This window comes from Cuculus canorus, chromosome 1 (genome assembly GCF_017976375.1).
Source record: "Cuculus canorus isolate bCucCan1 chromosome 1, bCucCan1.pri, whole genome shotgun sequence".
NCBI classification, from domain to species: domain Eukaryota; kingdom Metazoa; phylum Chordata; class Aves; order Cuculiformes; family Cuculidae; genus Cuculus; species Cuculus canorus.
In genome coordinates, this window is record NC_071401.1 from 81491137 (window position 1) to 81512524 (window position 21388).

General features: G+C 38.2%; 1 protein-coding gene across 3 annotated transcripts in view; it reads right to left on the reverse strand.

The window, feature by feature from the left end:
- Positions 1-633: 633 nt before the first annotated feature.
- Positions 634-21388, reverse strand: part of BCLAF3 (BCLAF1 and THRAP3 family member 3) — a 34319-nt gene continuing 13564 nt past the window's right edge. For 2 of the 3 annotated variants that reach the window (XM_054081507.1, XM_054081520.1), the window contains exons 4-12: positions 20715-21380; positions 18219-18397; positions 17439-17553; positions 17182-17245; positions 16049-16167; positions 14783-14897; positions 10542-10637; positions 6418-6573; positions 634-4053 (exon numbers count right to left, since the gene is read on the reverse strand). In XM_054081507.1, the coding sequence (XP_053937482.1) occupies positions 4024-4053; positions 6418-6573; positions 10542-10637; positions 14783-14897; positions 16049-16167; positions 17182-17245; positions 17439-17553; positions 18219-18397; positions 20715-21380 (1540 nt within the window). In that variant the 3' untranslated portion in view covers positions 634-4023. The remainder of the gene's footprint in view (positions 4054-6417; positions 6574-10541; positions 10638-14782; positions 14898-16048; positions 16168-17181; positions 17246-17438; positions 17554-18218; positions 18398-20714; positions 21381-21388) is intronic. The other variant, XR_008452595.1, reaches the window with a different exon arrangement.

The following is a 21388-nucleotide window of genomic DNA, read 5'->3' on the forward strand; positions in this document are numbered from 1 at the left end:
TAAGATGCACGTACAAAGTCTCTCTTTTAGATAAGAGCTCTCCTGTAGAGAGCTTTGTAGATGACTGTTCAGATGCTCAAAGAAAGGCAAGAGGCATGTTTCTACACAGTGTGGGAAAAGATCCCTTCAAAAAGCAAGGAAGTTAAAGATGTCCCTCTGTTTAGTCTTCTAAGGTGAATACTGAGCAACGAAGTCTCTCTTTGCAATAAACTTTAATTGTCTTCTCCAAGCAACTCACTATCCATTTCCAAGACATGGCAGAAAATGAATTTCCGATGCACAACCAGGTGTTGAGAACCCTGCCTTTAATGCCACAAAAGTGTAATCTTGTTTTTTTAATTTTGTTTTGTTTTTAAAGCATATGTTCACTAAAGAAAATTCAGCATTTCACGCTGAGGCCCTGGGAGAGAAGGCAGCAGGTAAACCATTATCACAACTGGCAATCAGCTGATTTTACTCCCATCCTCTGCTATCAGTTACCTGAGTTGAGATAGTTATGTCCAGGTCTTGAGACCATCTAAATCCATCAGGTAAGGTCATTTTAAACATGTAAGTAGTTAAGGCAGGCTTGTAGAAGCCTTGCAATTTGTAGCTTCTTACTAACCCCAGAATTTTGTTACCTTGTGAACAAAAAACCTTGTGAACTCTGTCATCACAAAGTTTAAAATGAGGATTCTAACCACTCTACGTAGAGATTGAACAGGTCAGCAATATAAATGCTAACATCACAACAACTTGTTATTTCAGACACTTATAAGGAAGACTCTAATCATTAAAACCATTGCATTTGGAATAGCAATTTAAAAAAATAGTCTCAATTGTTCACACGTGAAATTGTGACATGAGCATTTAACAGTCATTTCAAGTCAACCAAGAGAAAGGCAATTATTCACATTTATATTTTCAAAGTATAAAACAAAGCTAGAAAGCTCTTAGACAATCATATTTTTAACCTGCCCTTCCAATGCAAATGCAGTGACAGGCTTTACTAATACAAGAGACAATGTTTCCTTTCTGAAGCTGAGACATATTTAAAGTGGTTATTCTAACAACCTTAGCAGTCCATGCTCCCATTAGAAACAACAAAATAATCACGATATTACTTAAGCCTTTGTACAGGTGTTTTCTACAATGCAGTCACAAAAGCACCAAGTTATTCAAGTAAACTGATCTGTTTTCTATTTAACAGTTTCTTGTGCCTTCAGTAACTTGTCAGTAACTTCAATAAGTTGTTCTCAACCAAACATTATATTTCAGTAAAACAGACCTTCTGTGGCAAAATAATAAATAAGCTGATTTGTGTATGAGTATATAGACACAAGTCTTTCTAATTCACAAAGACAAATATCCATAGTAACATCTCACGCCAGATAACACCACAGAGTAGATGCCTCAAGCACCTAACCCAGTCACAGAATTCAACTGCTGCATGTATATCATAAAACATGGCAAGTTTTATCATGGCAGAATCGCAAATCAGTGAAGTAAAATTACCAGTAAAGAATGTGATTTGAGCAAATGATATCAACTTAAATAAAAGCTAAAGCAACTGGAACAGTGACTACATTTCATCATGACGTTTATCTTGGCACCAAGGACACGCAAGGGGAGTAAAAAAAAAAAAAATCAAGTTAGTAAATATGTCAAAATCTCGTTTGTAATACATTACTCTCAGTTGTAGAAATAAAAGCTGAACTGTTCAAGTACAAAACAAATTAGAGATTCATAGTCCTGCAGAGGTAAAATAAGAAAGTACAAAATAAATCCGAGGAGCCAGTCACCCTTTAAACCCCATTAAAGCAGCATTAACTGACTGAAGTCGACTGCTTCAGCATTACTTCCAAACAGCGTTAGCAAAACTGCCGTGTCAGAAGTTTCTTCATGTATCCACTTTTCTCATTTGCTTAACAACGAGTTCTCCTCCAGGCTTTAATAAGAACACTGCAGGAAGCTTATAGAAACAGTAGTATCCTGTTGAATAAGACAACATAGCTTCAGTAGTTTGTCTTGTATCGTATACGGTTTCACTTCTTACGTGTTCTGCAGTGCTTTAGCACATTCAGGCACAGTGTGAATAGCTGGTTGGCTTGAGGGTAAACCAGTCCTCCTCTGGAGGGGTACACACAGCTCTCCCCTGCCAGCAGGACACTCAACTGCAGCCACGCCACATTTGTTTCACATTGACTCACTTAATCTGTTGTTTCAATTCCTTATTTTCATCTCCTGGCAAATCTATGCAGGTTGATTTTTCCAGCTTGATCACTAACAGCATAAGTAAATAAACACTTTCTTATCTGCAGAAGGTTGCCTGCCTCTGACCACATAATTCCTTTCTTTTAGCTTCCCAGTTTGTGTACAGATGTCAAAGTTACTGAAAAAACAGTTGAAACATTAATGATTGTTATTTCAACTGAAAACTTGGGTTTTAGAAACAAGCCATCTGGTGTTACTGTTGAATGACCGTAACATCAATGGATGTGGCACACTTCCTGCCTGCTTATTCCCTGTGAACACTAAGCAGTGTGCCCCATAAATTAAAGATGTTAAGTGACCCTGGTTTAGCTGTTCCAAGCCATCCCTACTTTCACATAATCTCTCTACTGAAAGCACTATGAAAAAAACATTAGAAAAAACCCACACAGAAATCGCATCTTGACTTTCCACCCCAAAACCAGATTCCCTTTTCTCTGAACGTACCTCTGCCTACTATTAGAATTCTGATCTACTATCCACCACAGACACTAGCCTGCATTTTATGTGGCCAACACTATCTTGGAAATTATGGAAATACATTATCCCACATATGCTGTGGATATGGTGAATAATTTTTTTCTTAAATAAAGTCATCTCTGAAAACTACTTGCTATACATCTTTAATTTACCAGCAATAAATGGTCCAAACAAACCTGTAATACATACACACAATCCTATCTTATATTATGTATTAAGGCAAAGGCTATAAACAATAAAAAAGCAAAATATTGTTTATAGCCGCTTATAAAACATGTCTGGATATTTGAGTTTTGCACACAGCATAACAATATTGCTGTTTGGTAAGCTTCAGAGAACTACTGGGTTTTTAAACAAAATTACAAGCTATCTGCACTTAAAGCAGTTTCAATTATGAACAGCTTTGTTAGAAGACACTTAGAAAAACTTACTTTTATTGTTTTTCTTGTAATTAAATACTTCAGGCCCCAATTTCAGAATCCAGGAAGTCATCAAATCATTTACGCCGAAAAAGATTAGAGAACACGTGGCTTGGTCAAGAATGTCATACACCAAAATATAATGAGACAGAATAACTTCGAGTACAGACCAACTAATCCTCTAACAAACCCAAGCATGCTTTTGGTGCAGTGATAAGCTACTGCTACAGTACATTACATACCTGCCCGTTACCATTCATTTTAATCAAACACTGAAAAGTTGTCCCAATGTTCTACCAATTTACAAATTCATATTTACATCAGAAACCCAACTGTATTATTAAGGTAATACAAAATATTATTTTACCATAATAACTGAACAGAGGTGTAAAATCTATTGCACAACCTAAAAGGTCTTTACTTGGAAAATCCTGAGCTAATGTGCTATTACCAAACAATTCAGGCACTTTTTTTTTTTTCTTTTTTTTTTTTTTATTACATAAGCAATAAACTTTCAACACAGAAACCTCTCGGTACAACAACTCAAGTTCCCTCTGTAACATCATGCTCAGAGAAAAAAGTATTCAATAAATAAGACTCCCTTCAATGACTTCTTTACTCGAGACTGGTATGGAAAAGGAACTACAGGTACATACTACAATGTTTCAGTTGAATACTGTACTTTAAAAGCAATTGTTAAAACTGTAAAAAAGTTCTGCAGCATTCCACTACTGAAAAATAAAGTTATTTTTAATCAAGAAAGTTACAGAGTTAGTTCCTTTATCCTATTTTAAGTCTTGACAAAGCTGTCAAAAAGCTAACAGATGCTCCGTTTGCTGTGTTGTCTGTTTCAACTTCAGGATCACAGCTCAGTTCAGGTTTCTGTTGCAATATTTAAATTTCCCTACAGAGAGAAAAAGATCGTTACTGTCAAGTTGTAACAGTGGGAAAAAAAAGCTGCCCAACTTCCCTAAGTACTGCACTATTACAGTATGTAAAAAAGTTCTTCCAATTATGGACTGAAATAGCACAACTGTAGAGACTGTAAAGGGTGCGTATATATAATTATTTCAAAAGGGTGAAACAAAGACCTTCAGATCAGTTTAACAAATCTCAAGGAAGAGTTTAATTGTTACAATAAGCAAAACAGGGCAAATGCTAGAATCTGAGGAACAGTTTTGTTTTTTAATAGTTAGCCAACTAGCAATCAGCACGCTGTTAAGAAAATGGCTGTGTTATTCTTCAGGATTTACTTTACTTCAACTCAAAGATACTCAAGTTCTTCATTGGGCCTAAAAACCAATATCCAGATCTTTTCATGAGTCTTTAATTCAAATCGTAATCTTCAGCAGCCAGATTGTGTTAAGTGCGCTTTATAGGTTCCAGATAAGAACCTTAATATCCAATTACAGAAGAGCATCGGAAATTATTGGGGAAAAGCTCACTACAACAAAATTACAGCACTTTTGTGCCCATTTTACAAGGTCATAATTTTTTGGGGGAGAGGGGAATATCTTTCTCCATTTACTTTCAACTAATTCCAATTCAATTTCACCGTCAGAGACCACACTTCTCAGAGTCCATGCAAATGTAAAAGGTATTCACAAGTATAATTCAGCAACAAGTAACCCGTTTACCTTGTCCAAAGTGTTTGAGGTTTTTTTCCATTTTTTTGTTTTTGCTATAAACTTGAGGCTTTCTGAAAACAGCTCTAAGAACCTATGCTTCTGTGCTCTAAGAACTGAACTCTGATCCAACCACAAGTATTTATGCAAAGAATGTTTACTTGTAGCTAGGTGGACACGACTACAAAACAAACAAGAATTTGCACAGGAACACAGAACTGCAAAGGACTGTGTAGGCAGTCTAATCCAATTCTCTGATGTCCTGAGTAATCTCATACTACTTTGATCATACTTGATCAATTCTAATAAAGGTTCTAGCATGTTTCAAACACTGACCCTCATAAAAGCTGTAACGTTTTATATAGTTCAAAAGTTCTCCTGCAGTTCAAGATTATTGTTGTCTCATACACACTGCAAATCAAAAGGGGTTGTAAAACACACATGCCTAATTATTTCAGCTTAAGCTTATGAAGCCATTTGACACAGACATTATATAGCATGGGATGCTTTATTCAGAACAGCCCTCCAGCGTGTACTTCAAAGCACAAGGTTTAAGGTAACATAATAAAAAGAAGCACAGAGACAGTCAAAAAAATTAATACCCTTCCCATTGATTTGAAACTGTAGCCCAAAAGGACATAATATTTTTACACAGAGGGCCACCTTCCCTTCTTATCAATAGGAAGGGAGATCAGCCAACCTTAAGGAGACAATACTGAAACAGAGGCAGCTGCAGAATCTCAGAAGCCACCTCTGATCTGCAATGACCCAAAGCATGAGAGCTGCACAGAGAAGGACCTGGGGGTAATGTTTGACAGCCGACTGAACATAAGCCAGCAGTGTGCCCAGGTGGCCAAGAAGGCCAACGGCATCTTGGCTTGTATCAGAAATGGGGTCACCAGCAGGTCCAGGGAGGTTATTCTCCCTCTGTACTCGGCACTGGTGAGACTGCACCTTGAGTACTGTGTTCAGTTCTGGGCCCCTCACCACAAGAAAGATGTTGAGGCTCTGGAGCGTGTCCAGAGAAGAGCAACAAAGCTGGTGAGGGGGCTGGAGAACAAGTCTTATGAGGAGTGGCTGAGAGAGCTGGGGTTGTTTAGCCTGGAGAAGAGGAGGCTGAGGGGAGACCTTATTACTCTCTACAACTACCTGAAAGGAGGTTGTGGAGAGGAGGGAGCTGGCCTCTTCTCCCAAGTGACAGGGGACAGGACAAGGGGGAATGGCCTGAAGCTCCACCAGGGGAGGTTCAGGCTGGATATCAGAAAAAAATTCTTCACAGAAAGAGTCATTGGGCACTGGAACTGCCCAGGGAGGTGGTCAAGTCGCCTTCCCTGGAGGTGTTTAAGGAACGGGTGGATGAAGTGCTTAAGGAACGGGTGGATGAAATGCTTAGGGACATGGTTTAAGGGAGTGTTAGGAATGGTTGGACTCGATGATCCAGTGGGTCCTTTCCAACCTGGTGATTCTATGATTCTATGTTTCCGTGGAATAAACAGAATCAAATTTGCCTGTAAAGTACAAAGAGCCAATATTCTAGAAAATCCTATCCAAGTTATTCCACGGGGTTTTAAAAGTTGGAATGGATCATATGAATATTCATATTTTATAAATGGCTTAGTGAAAAATAAATTGAGCCAACTTACCTTTTCTTTCCTCAAAAATCCATCTCTGAATCTATTAGTGGTAAATCCCCTTACACCAACAGAACGTAACCGCTGGTACTTAGCCTGAATATATAACCCCTTCTGTACTAAGCCTGATTTGTAATGGGATTGCAAACGGCCATCTGCAAAGTTGCTCTGCAAGGGTAGGAGAAGAGAAGGAAAAATAAGCATGCAAAATGAGGGCACCAAAACAGAAGTTTATACACACATGTAAAACCTACAGTACTGAACAACAGAAGTATGCACTTGTAAGTGCAAAGCCTCTTCCTTTATTTCCCATTTAATGTTCCTCCAGCCACTTGCTACCATGTGGCTCAAACAATTGCTGTATTGTACTTACTCTTTAAAGCATCTGGAATTATCTTCCTCATAGAATAAGCTTATTTTTTTCTTTAACATCAAAGTTTGAAAAAATGTTGATGAGAGTAAACCAGCATCAACAAAAAAGCTGAAGACAACACCTCACTGTTGCTAACAAATTCAGTGACGTAAGGCCTGCAGTGAATGCACGTAGCGAGTAAAAAAATCATACTAAACAGAAATCGGTATATATTTCTCCTACAGTTTTAAGATGTTATGGTCTGAACATATGTTCATTGCTCTATACCTTTGTTACCTCCAGACTGGAATACTGTGAACTAACCTAGTGTGGCCATATAAAAGAGGCCATATAAAAGGCTTACAGGTGAATGGCGTTATAAATACACACCTTTAAAAGGTAGGAGGGAACAAAACATGTCACAGAAATAGACCCTCTTGAGCACAACCCTACTACTTGGGTGAAATCGGGCTCCTTTTGACTAAGGATCACTTCAAGAAAAATCACATGGTCTGAGGTTATAATAAGTTTGGTACCATTTTTTTTCCACTGCGTATGTAGCTGGTGAACAGCTACAAAATGATTGCAGAGAACAGAGGTTCCTTTATGTAAATGCAGAGGTTTTGTTATTTCCCAAATCATTTCACCAACCTACAATGTAGGAGAAAATCAAAAGCTGACCCCATCAGTCCTCCAGGGTTACTCTTATAGTGCCTGTAGGCAGAGAACACTTGTGGAAGGCTACTAAATACTTTTCTGAACAGTATCAGAGTCCAGGCACAATACAACTAAGTGCAAGCAAATTCTTTACGTAGGTACATGCATACCACAGGGAAAACTGAAGAGCGTTTTTAATGCTGGATTAAGCCCCTGAACATAGTTAACATTAAAAGTTCCCACATCCCCCACAGCTACTGTGGTTCTCTGCTATAACAGAGGTGGCCAGAAAGGTGGCCACTCCATTCATATGACCACAAGCAAAGGAGCAGACTGACCAAGAAAGAAGAACAAGGTACAAGATATCAAAAGTGAGATCACACACAGCTTACAAGTTTCAACTCAAGTATCTACATGTTCCGTAAGTGGAGAGAGAGGGGAACAGAGGTATTATTAATGAAGAACGGAATCAGCTGTAGGTGAAGTTATCAGATTAGTGATACCTAGTTCTACATTAAGACTATCTTATAAACAATACTAATGATAACTCCTATGAACCAATGGCCTCATGCTCTGAAATAAGCTTACATGCGCAAATATATGCCATTGCACTGAGTCTGGTTGGGATGGAGTTAATTTTCTTCGCAAAAGCCCACATGGTGCTGTATTTTGGATCAGTGTTTCAGCTGCTACTTAGCAGCATCTGCACAGCACCAACACCTTCTCTTCTTCTCTACTTCACACCCCAGTAAGTAGGCCAGACAGGTCAAGAAGCTGGGAGGACACGTGGCCAGGACAACTGACCCAAGCTGAGCAAATGAATATTCCATGCCCTATAACCTCAGCAACATGCTCAGCCATAGAAACTGAGGGGAGGGGGCTCTGGAGGAGATAGCCATTGTTTGGAAACCAGCTGGGCACCAGTCAGCTTCTGCGAGATGGTGACTGACTGTCTTTGCATCACATCTTTCTTCCTTTTTCTTTCATTTAAACTATCTTCATCTCAACCCATGAGTTTTCTCACTTCCGCTCTCCATATTCTCTCCCCGATCCTGCTCGGTGAGGACAGGAGCAGTGGGGAGAGTGGGCAAGCAGCTATGTGGTGCTTTGCTGCTGGAGTGAACTCACCACAGCCATCAATATACTGAACTGCGTTAAACAGTGAATTAAGTTTAGTTCTAAAGATTACTGTGCATATAGCCACTTAGAAGTTCGTTTAGTGATTCAATGCAAAGTGTCACTACAAAAAAAGACCTTTTAAATTTTATGCGATTTCCCCACATTCTTATAAAACTGCTGGTTTAAAATATCTTATTTTTTTCCAGAAAGTTTAACATACTGCAAGACCATATGGGGTTTTTTTTTTTTTAAATACTCTAAATTAGGCCTCTTTTTTTGCTTTTTAAGTTAAAATGCCACACTTTATACACCAAGAAGAAATGTAATATGGTTTGGCAGGAAATGGGATTAAAATCACCTTCCTAAGCAGGCTTCAGCAACAGCATGGGAAGGAAAACCCCTCTATGTTATGCAGTAGGAAATTAAATGTTAAAAAAAAGAAAGAGTTGATTAAATTAAGTCAAATCAGCACTGCCGTTTCCATGGAAATGTTAAACGTGCTATACACATACGCAAACCGCAATACAACTGCATATGCTATTTACCCTACTAATATTAAAGCGCCATGGGACACAACATTAGATACAGCAATATTCAGGCAATATTCACATATATGTGCGATGACAACTTAAGTTGATGCTTTCATCCCTGCATAATTTCCAGAACTGTAGGCTTATGTAAATGAAGGAAGCCTTCCATTTTCTTTTTATATCAACTTCCAAAACCGCCTCGATGGTACAGCAGCCAGTGCTAAAGATCCCCTCGCCCCGAAAAGGTTGACAATACAAAAGGGATACAGATCAAGAGGCTGTGATGTCCTTACGTGTTAAAATAATTATATCGGGCTGAAACTTTAAACTTGTTAACTTCAGCTTGGAAAAAGACTTCTTTTTGGTTTTAGCAGAATAAAGTTAGTGGGGTTTGGTAGTGTTGGCTTAGCTATCTGAATAAGATTAATTGGCAAAGCACACTTAAATGGGAGAACCTGGAAGCCTTTTTATTCAACAATTCTCTTATACTTCATCTGATAGGGGAGGGGGAAAAGAAGCCACAATCCCCCTTCCCCACCTACACTGCCCCTCTTTCAAAATATCATCCAAAACCGCCAGCTACTCAACTTAGCCATCAAAACTTTACTTCAACTTCAAGCTATCTACAAAACAGGAAAGGTAACTACGCTTTCTGCATGTAACTTTACTGTTGAGAACACATCTGTTAAACGAGTAGGTGTAATTTTAAGGTAGAATATGAGCGCAAGTTGTTCTAGATTTCATTAATGCTTTTCTAATATTAAGAGCTCCAACTGGATCCATGCATAGCATGCCACTGTCAGCAGATTGAAGACAGTGAGTTTTGTTTTTCTGCTGAACCCATGATACAATCAAATACAATTTGAAAAATTAAAAGCAAAAGGCATTAGAAAGCCAGTGCACCACCCCAGGAAGAAGTAGGGTTTGCCCACCCCTTCACCATCTGAAAGCCCTGAGAATAAAGCTTTGCCATTTGTGTAATTGTTTTTTCAAATGCATAGATAGGCGTTTGCAGGGCACACACAAGAGATTAGTTGCCCAGAAATCCCTATGTGAAAGAGCCAATAAAATAACAGTAATACAATTTTGAAAGCAATACAATCTGTGTGTCTCAGTCTTGCAAAATAGCTCAGCCTTCTACACACATCGGGTGAAGCAAAGAAAGCCAATCAGATTGGTTTTTGGATAGATGGGCTTTCTAGTCATTGTCTAATTTCTGCAACTGTCATTCTCAACTTTGCAGTTAACTTATTTCAGCTGCATGGATACGCTACTCAATAAGCCCGCTCAATGCACTGCCGGCCCTCTTACCTTTACCTACTAATGCTAAGCCTCACATTTTCAGTGGAAGAATTAGGGAATAATGACACTATTTTATATGGCACTCAATACCTTCAAAAATGTGTTTCCTGCTACCAAACTCAACAGGATGAAATCACCATTTTATGTACATAGTTCTGATAAAAGCTGATCTGTACCTTAAAGGGTCTTCTGATGGGTCCTGCATTTTCCATGTGTCCTCTAATGCGTCTGTAAGGGTAAGTATCACTTGGTTTTGAAGAATAGTAAGAATTCTAGTAGGAAAAAAGAGTTATTTGCTTAATGTTACTAAATTATTCAAGAAAGCATACAGATTTTCAGGTTATACTAACAAATATTACAACTCTTTCCATCTTATAATGTTAGACACAAATAACACTGAAGGAACCAGAGTAGCAGGAGCATAGGGCCTGGGGTCCGTCTTCTTGGAGACCTAAGCAGGTAACAACCAAGGTTCTCCAACCCTGCACCCCCGGAATAGATGCCTCAATTTGTATGCAGCAAGTGTAGTAAACGGGCTGCTATCGCAGTCATCCCTTCAGTTAGGAATAACAGCAAGAAGATTAGTACTCTGGACATCCCTACTTAGCATACAGTCGTCACAAGTCAGCATATTGTAGAAGAGACACATGCGCTGTTACCATACACACCACCACAGCAATCAGACAACAATAGTGTAGCACGTTACGTTGGTCCTTAGAATATTTTACTTTTAACTCTATATTACAGGAGAGAATTTTGAAGGTTACTTGCCTGCCACAGAAACACATGTGATTTAAAAAGCAAGTGGCACAGACATGTGGTATCACAACTGTTGTGTATCAACACACTGAACAGCTGCAGCCAAACAGCCATGATTGCCTAAAATAGAGCACTCCCTCTAGCCACTGTCCTACACGTGTATTTTGTCCCTTTCTCAACTTTTCCCAACAACAGCTACCTTGAGAGGATGCACACAGCTAAAATATTTCTCTCCCATTATTGCATATGACTATAAATATTTACAGAAGCATTATATAGTGGCATATACAAGGATAAAGTCATCTAATGCAGAAAAACTACCTCTCAGCAATCAAATTAGTTTTTTTTCCATGGTCCATTCTTAAATAGTCACAAGTGTTCCCACGTATTTATCTGATTTTTTTAAATCCCATATTATAATTTAAGATGCTGCAGTGTTTTTCCTGTCCAATAGTCTTTTTAAAGTTATTTTTGTGGTATTTTCTGAGCCTTGGCACTGTTATGCTTGTCATTTGAAACCTAGCTCTCTGATGTACTTTTCTCTCAATATTTACTTGTAAACAAGAGTGAACGAACCTGAGGGGTGCCTTGAAGATTCGAGGTTTTGGTTTGGATTTCCAAGAGTTTGCTTTTGAAAATTACAGGTGGAACTCTCTTCAACAAAAGTGTCAAGGGACATCTATTGCCTACTTCCCCCTGCGTTTTCCCACACTTCTACAATGTTGCTATTGCTACATCCTTTCAACAGCACAGAACAGCTTCCAGCAAGAACTGCAGAGCTCTGCTTGGACTGTGAAACCAACTGAACCAATATCTACCCAAGAATCTGTAAGACTGAGGAAAACTGCAATAAGTTCTTTTCTTATTCAAGAACTATTTCCTTAACTCTTGCTTATGTTCCAACCTCTTCCTCAGTTTTTCCATGTATTGCTGCGCGCCATTAATAAATCCTTCATTTTAGGATGTTTTCTGTTTAAAAAGGTGTGGTTGACCCAGTACTGATGTTCTGGTGACTCATCAAAACTACGTCTTAAATGCAATGCATTGTTCTCCAAACACTGCCACAGTAAGGACATTGTGGTCCTTACACTTCAAGGTGCCCAGCACTATTCACACCTGATCTGCACTGTTCTCATACAAGACTCTCTGAATGGCAAATTCCAAACATCTGTTCTCTTACACAAACCAGCTACAAATGGTCTTTAGTTTCATTCATTTGTTTCCCTAAGGCTGCTTTCAACTGCACTACATTACGTTTCCAAAGAAAGTGACAGTGAATACACTCACGCAGCCCTGAATTTATTACAGAAAGCCTACTCAACACAGAAATGATACACATGGCTGAAATTACAGTTGGCTGCTTGGATGCCACTCCACTTAACTCCCACAACAAACATTAAAGCAGCGCTAACAGCTTACACATATCTAGACTGAGCTTGAGCTACTGCCCACCAGCGTAAGCTCTTCTCCAACCGCACCCAGACTTGAGCTCCTTCAAAGAAAGCCATTTTGAGCACCATACATTATCAGACAACACATCTACATGTCATGGGGAGTGCCATGCTATTGGAGCTGGCTCATTGAATACCTGAATTATTATAAAGGAAGGCACTACCTCAGATACGAGTTAGCGGTATCAGTTACCTGCTCTGCTCAGGAAGATTGCCCTCTTTCTGCATTACTTTACCTACTGAACATTAGACATACCAGATACACAGGGAAACAGAGAAGGCAAGCAGAATAAGAATCAAAAGACAAGAACAGAAACACAAGAACAGAAGAGGAGATGCAATTAAGAAGTGCCTATTAATGTACTATGGACACACCTGCAAAACGTCTGTAAGCCCCTCCAGCCAGTTGGCAGGCATTGATTAATTCTATTTTCACTGACAATGAGTATGGAAAACTGTATTTTATCTTCCCAATTGCCTACAAACCTGCTTCTGCATGACTGACTTCAAGAAGAGTCACTCCCTTTTTTAGGATGCCTTGCATCTGCAGTACCCATGCTTCCCCAGCTACTGTTGTTCTGAATGGATAACTCTTCACTGCAGTGCAGGACTTTAAAGACTGCATGCTTGCAGTTTGCTATCAGGTATCAAAATGCAGTCTTCCCGAGTTTTCAGCACATCTAACAATAACTTAGTTTTGATTTCAAACCAATCCCCTTTTATTTGCAATTACTATATTACTTAGTGAGCACTTACTAATTGTTCTTGGGGCAGTCTTACTATTGAGTCTTGAGTAAGTATTACTTTTCACAGCTAAACACTTGTGTTGTCTCACGCTGAAAGACGCACTGCTTTATCTGCATGGCAGCTACACTTGAGTGATAGTCACAACTTTAAATAAAAGCTTCTTTTGACAGTCCTCAATCATGGCCTTTTGGAACCCTGTTCATAGAATATTAATTACAACGTAGAAAGAATGATAATTTACATTAAGTCTCCTTATTTTGCAACCCTCAGTAAAAAAATACAAAGAGGTTTCAGAATTATACTGCACATACTAATAAAACTTCTGGTTCTCACAAGTTCCCCAAGTTAAACAAGCATAAACACTTCAAAATGAGACAACATTTCTTTGGAAGGAATTTTCTGAAAAAGACAGATTTATTTCTACTGAACCAATGTAACTGTCTTCCCCATTTTAGTATTAAAGTGTAACACAGAAAGATGGCCTAAAAAAGATGTGCCCAAACTAGCTTTTATAAATGCAACACCAACACAGATAACCATTGTATAACATCCTATCTGCAAGAATATTATTTCATGCATCGCTATTTATTTCTGAGATTTTTTCCTTCATTTTTATTTGTTTATAAAAAAAGAGCTTCCCAGAACTTTTATCAGAATGAGGAGAAACTGTTGTAGTAATGACTACAAAAAACAAGATTCAGACCTTCCTTTCCAGCCACTGACAACTAGAATGAAGGAAAATATTCTTTTTCTCAAACTGTTCCACATCACCTCGCATAATATGCTCAATAACAAGGCCTTCTAATTTATAGTTTAGGTAGCACATCATTAAGTGGAAGAAATGCAATATTACATAAAGAATTATATTACAAAGCTACAAGCATAATGAGCTTTCATGTTATACAGCCCCTTAAATCAATTCATTTCAGTAAGTGATGTAAGTAATTTTAAAGCTAAAAGCTAGTTCGAAAGTTTAGTTTGACCTGTTCCTGCTATTCAGTAAGAGATTTTAAGTTGACCACCTTATTTCTGGACTAGCTGGAAAAAAATGTTCTGATTTCACCCAATACAACAATCAAACCCAGTTTTCTGAAACAACTCCTCCACGGCCAACTCACAACTAGGTTATAAAAAAACAGTAGCAAAGCTGTTACTGAGTACTGCACAAGCATACAATAACAAAATAATTTTTGTTGTACCACCATTTGGCCACAGAAGTGGGTTTTGGCACACTTGTATTAATCTATGCTTCAAGAAATATCTGAGGAAGTATTTTTGCACTAGAATTGTGAAATTATGAGTAGTTTTATTGTTCAGCAAAGTCTGAAGATAATAAAGCAAAAAGGGCAAGACATCACAGATTGTTAAATTTATATCAGCATAGACAATGCAATGAAAAATTAATTATAAATGTAAGAACAACAAAACTCAGAAGCTATTGATTCTATATTTAGACTTACCAGGTGAGGTCTCCCAATAAATTTCCTAAAAGGTGGCTTAATGAACCTCATAGGCTTTTGGAAGCCATCAGGTTGAGAGTTTTGTAATTTTGAAAGACTGCAGATCTGCTGGTTCCTGATGTGTATGGAGAGAGAACAAATAAAATCTAATGTTGTGATGTATCAAAGCCCTGCATTTTAAATTATCTTAGCCTAGCATCTATATTATTTAGAAGTGCAAACTGACAGGTTTTAAGTAATTTAACTCTAATTCAACAAATTACGAGTCTTCTGACTAAACTCAAGCCCAAGTTGCACAGAATTATATAGTAGGCTGTATTTTCTTATGTTAAAACAGATTAACGCAGATTAACACAGATACTCTGCCTTCTTGACACACCCTCACTGTGCAAATGAGATCTTGGCTCAGCATGCAAGGCTGGTCACTGCTGCCCTCCTCTGGTTGAAACGCTTGCTGCATTTCGGCAGCTATTCTATACTATACCATCCTTAAAGTTGTACTGAACTTTCCACTTCATGAAATCCAAATCAGACTGAAGTTCAGATAAAAAGCTAGATGCTAGCTACATGCTTTAGTCTCATCCTTAGCAACCAAGGTTCTCTGGCTTTGGGCTTTTTGTTTACTTGTAATTTTTTAATAAAAATTTCTTCTAACACAAAAAAAGTCAAGTCATCTCTCTAATGAAACCAACCTTGCAATATCAAAAGTTAAACAGGATCACTGAAGTCAATAAACACCTCCAGGCCAAACACCTTCAACAAAAATCTGTTAAAGGAATTCACAGCAGCAGAAAGCTATTCCAGAAATCTAGCTTTTCTTCATAAAATTCTCCATGGATCAGAAAATTTCCAATTTTTTATTGCTATTCCACACGACATTAGAAAACAACCAGGGCAACACAACAACATACTCATTCTAAAATGCTTTTATAGAACTACAAGATACCAAGAGGGTGTTGTTATATGGCACAACAAAGAGTTTAAAAAGAGCTAAGCATTTTAAGTATTCATTTTTTCCCCTCTTCCCAATCATAGTTTGAGCTTGCTTTTCATATTATCTCCACTGTGGCTCAACCTCTTTCAAGGAAGCAAATGTAAGAGTAATATGCAATGCATGTCAGTTGAATTTCAGTCAGAGTTAAACTTACAAGGACAAACAATGGGAAGGAATCACAACAAATGTGAATGTAACTGTGGAAGAGTCAAAAAATGAACGGGCAAGAGAACTACAGCCTTGGCCCAACACAACTGCTATTCGCTAATTACCTTGGAGTTACACCATCTACATGAAACACTCTGTCATCTTCATTCTTCAATCTCTCTTTTCTTCTCCTTTCTATATCATGCCGTAGATCATTTGGATCTTCTAACACTCTCATAATGTTCTAGATAAGAAGAAGGGTTAAGGTCAAGTTCACCATTTTTAACCAAACACTGACCTGATTCTGTTTTTCAGGGGTTGCATTTGGTATATAACATTCATGTACTTCAACTATCTGTACATAGAACTGATGCACATGAACCTAAGGATCCAAAGACAAAACTCTAACAAAAGTTAAAACTAAACAATTACCCCATCTTGCACCATCTGCCTTTTTAGAAGTTTTCAAGCTGCAGTATACAAAACCCCGCACCTGGCACTGGAATCCTGCATGGAGCTGCCAAGGCAAAAGTATTCACGTAAATCCCAGTACATTCAGTATATATAATGGATGCCCCATCCCTGGAAGTTTTCAAGGCATGTTTGGATGCAATTTTGAGCAATCTGGTCTTGTGGGAGGTGTCCCTGCCCATGGTGTGGGCATTGGAACTCGATGATCTTTCAACTCAAACCACCCTATGATTCTATGATCTTAAGAAGTTCTACTATTCTTAATTAAGCTGAATCTCTGCATAACTGTACTATAGAAAAAAACCTGTAACTAAATCACGGTAAGCATAGCTTGTCAGGGGAAGACAAAACATCTTATGTCCCTGGATAAAAGCATGGGATGAAACGGCATTCTGAAAAATTATGTGAATGTCAGGCCATTCTAACATACGGTAGACATTAAGGCTTTTCCTAATCTCAGAGGGGAAGCAAGAGCCACACATCAGTCACCTACTTCGTATGAACACTATTTAAAAACAGAAGGGGGTTCAAAGCAGCAGGAATAACCAGACTCCAGCTACTCTGGAGAACACACCTGCATTTCGCTCATCTGTGAACACAGCATACTCGCAGCTTTGCGGTATCTGTAAATACACTCAAGCGTGCATTTCTTTCAAAATAGTCAGAATTACTGGTGGTCTTCAAAGCATGTAAAAATTACTTGCCAACAGCAAGGGGGAAATGTTGCTTACACCTGAAGCATTTTAACTTACTGTTTGCCAAAAATAAAGTTAAGTAATCAAGGTACCTGGGGAGTTTCAGATGGCACAGTTCGTTTGTTCTGAAGTTCTGCTAGAGACATGTCAATCCTCCTGGAACACAAAAGTTATACATAAAAACAAATGCCATCACAATAAAGAACAAAAGCATTATTGATCAGCTACAGAATTCTTCACAGACCCTGGGCAGGTAGTTCAGAGTCAGCAAAAAAACACATTGTGTAATGTCTACTGAAGACTAAGATTCTTAATGCAAAACAATGAAGGCAAAAAGCACATCAATTACCTGTGAATTTCTGGATCCAAATGTATTTTAACTTCATTCATATTTGCAACTGGTTTAGCCTGAATTTTTGAGAACCGTTCATGAAGAGTTATGTCAGAAGATGTAAAATAATTTGCTGTGAGGAGATATTAAATACAAGAACGCTTATTTGTAGTATTTGAAATGCACAGTGGGAAACCGTATCTTTTAAAATGTTAACTTTTAAGGACACAAAGACAACATTCAAAATTAAATTTCAAACTATTTCCACTTTTAGTTTAACATTCACAAACTTAAGACTGGGCCAGCCCAACTTAAGACACTCTTCTTTATTAAATAAAATCAAGCTGAATCGCAAGTTAACTGTTTGTCAGCACTACCACAGTAGTACTCAAATGACTAGAATCTATAAATGAAGTTCAGGCAGTCTGAACACTGATCCGAAAAGGTAAAGGAACTATATGTGATTAGGAAGTTGCGACTACAGCAAAGCTCCTTTTTTGTTTCTCTTGTTGCTAAACAAGCAGGTAAGTTTTAAGTACTAGCAAAAAATCCTCTTGACCTCAACACTCTGCAATAGTGCTTCTATTATGGACTCAGCCCTTCTTACAATCAATCATTCTCCACCCAACTACTTTAAATCCCCAACCTATATTTTCCTTAAACAATACAGAATCAAGCCAAAATACAACTGAAGGCAAACATCTGAGAGTTACAAGGGCAGCAGATCTAACTCATTACATCTGTTTTTAATAACTACAAATGCATAAACACATACATATACCCTAAACAATACATCACCTTTAACTTGATGGATAATTGTTATTATTTCCTGAGTAAACTCTCTTGATGGGTCGTTTTCAACATTCTGTGTTACAGATTCCATGTGCTCAAACACCGGATGAAAATTCTCATTCTTCCTGCCAACAGCAACCAGATCATGTGACATCTGCCTCTCCGTAGTATGACTAGAAGCAGTCCTAGAATAAAAATTGGCAGATACCCACTTTAAAAGAATTCACTGTCTCTGAAAACTTCAAATAGAGAAGTAGAACAAAACAGATTGGGAAGCTCGTTTTAGGAAAATCCAACAAAACTGAAATCACATTTTGTTCCTTTTTCTTAATTAAAAGGGTCCTAAGGCCATAAGGGAAAAATCTACAATAAAATAAAAAGATATGACTACACTAGCAGATATCCTTGTTTGAGTGACACACATAATAAAAAATTTGTGAATTTTAAACCCAATTCATCTAGATTATCAAATAAAACAGGCAGATAAAGATCCTGACATACTTCTTCAGAACGATTCTGGAATGCAGTTCTGTGTGGGTCTTTGTTTACAAAGACCTAGACAATATCGAAGAACAGCTCAGAGATGTAAAAATCTCCTGGCGTCTTTGGGAACTGGATCATCACTTAGGCCTAGTCAAACAGCCTTCCAGCAGCAGTGTGAGAACTTAAGAACATGTTTAGTAGCATATTCCTGTCAAATTTTACTCATTCTGACTAAGTTTACACCCCAAATGATTGCATTCCTTTTCGCAGAGTTATTTTGACAATGAAACTAACACTTTAAAAATCCTGCTGTTCTTGTTCCAAGAAAAATGCTTGTCATTTGGAAAGATAAGCAGAGGACTCAAACAGCCCACGTAAAAGCTTTAGGATAAAGACTCTGTTTACTGTGCATTCTGTAATGTGATTATGTGCCTGCTTGTCTTGCATTTGAAGCACACAAGACTACAATTTCATACAAAATTTGTAACAGAAGTAGCCTCTATCAGGTGCCAGAAGTCACCTATTTGCCCCCAGTAAACTGGAAATAAATGCATGCAAGAGGGAATCCAAATAATCTCAAACGTAGATGCTTTGAATTATCTACCTGCTTCCCAGGTTTATAAAGAAAGTATTCTTCTCAGCTGAGTCATTTCAAGTCAGGTGTTTGTTAAATGCCTAAAGTAGGCAGCATGAATATCCACAACTCCTGCAAAATTAGCCTTCTCATCTTTAAAAAAAAAGCAAATATTCAGCACTTTTGGCTGTGGAAGCAAACCTTCCACGCATTAAATTAGCTTTAATTGATGTAGTAGTTTCTTCCATCTGCAAACAGTTCCCATGACCATCATGCAAGACTTTCAAAACCAGCAAGAATCTACTGGATACAGAAATTGTCCTGTGGGCTTGCAACAAAACCCAACAGTAATTTTTTTTTTCATTATATTACCATTCAGGAAATTAAATGCTTGTCCTAGCCAGGGGGCAGGGGGCATTACCCCACCTCCCCTCCCTTGGCTTTTAATATTAACCCTTTACATGCAGACAGTAACTTGTCTTTACAACTCTCCATCGTATTACATGTTTGTGAAATACTGGAAAGAGAAAAGAATTATATAGGTGCTTTATTAATTTGGAACAAGAGGCAAAAATAGCAATATGATCTGCCTTCATTTTCAAGGAAAGGAAGATAATCCCTTTGTCACAATTACATGACATTTTTGCCTGCAACAGCAAGGCAACAAACCAGAAAGGTCTACCAAAAATCTACAAAACCCAAGCTGCTTACTCTCTACCACGTATCCATCAGCGAGGTTTTCATATTACCATGCTTTTCCAATTCAGTTGGCACTAGGAATACTTAAAGCAAGTAAAAGTATTACACAGAAGACAGGTAGATGCAGACTCTACTGCTTTTTAATTCCGATGCCTCAACAAACTGCCGCTTCATTTGTTACAATAAATAACTCGGGGGCAGGGGGGGAAGAATCTCAAATTTTGACAGCTTTATTGAACACAGGATCTTGAACATCTGAATGTGGCCCGAGACTTATATAATTTAAAGGTTATCTGGTTTTTAAAAGAAATGAGGCTCAGTCAAAAAAAATGCCATCATATTCCAGAGGAATACACAGGACTAGGCTTTTCTTGCCTTTTTTTTTTTTTTGAGGAGTGGGTGGGTGTGGGTGGTGAGGTGGTCATGTTGTCTTAAAATAAAAGTAACACATTTATTTATCATAAGCAACTTTTAACTACAGGCTTGTACCAGGCATATCTGCTCTCTCCACTTCCTACCGCATTTCCATTAAATGAACTAGTTTTGTTTTTTATTTTGTTTGCTTTTTAAGAGGTAGACTGCAAGTTTCCAGTCCAGACAAGTCACCATTTTAATCAAAATAAAACTAAAAAGGTACAACTTTAATTTGTCCTGGTTACCTCTTAAAGAAACCTTGCTTTCCTCCAATACTCATAAACTGTAAAGGGGCAGGAAGAAAGAAGAAAAGGCAGGGGGAAGCCAAATACCTGTACTTGGTCACCATTTTCTTCATATCCACTTTGATTGTGAGATGTTCCCTCCTACAGTTGACATCTGACACTTTCACATCTGAAACAGTATGACTCGGATCATGCTGGCTATCGGAGGAATCTACTTTTTTCCTGAATTCTCCTTCTTTCCTTACTCTTTCCTTCGCTTTGTTTTTAAAAGATCTCAGATCAACATCCGTTTTGGAAGAGTTAACACAAGCATTGCAGCCCTTCTTTGAACTATATTTAACAGGTACTTCAACATGCCCTTCTTCAGTCCGTCTCGCTCTTCCACTGCTAAAGTAATCTAACTCTTTGCTATTTCGGGCACCCTTAGAAGAACCATATTTCTGGTCTTCCTGCTTCACATACTTCTGAGCTCTATCATCTGAAAAAGGTTTTTCCCCATCCACATGCCTGTGCCGCTTGTGACCGTACTCATAGGCTATCTTTGTGACAGAACCCTCCGAGTACTCCTTTTCAGCCGGTCGGTGGGACTGGGCAACCAGATTTCTTTCCTCCTCCATTTCTTGGTAGGGTGGAAAAGAACGTTCTTGCTTCCACTTGGAATTTCTTGCTACTTCGCCACCGTCATACCTCTCCATTTCTTTAGCCCTTTTAGACGTGTGCCCATATTCTCTGTAATCGTGATCTTCAGGATACCTGTGTTG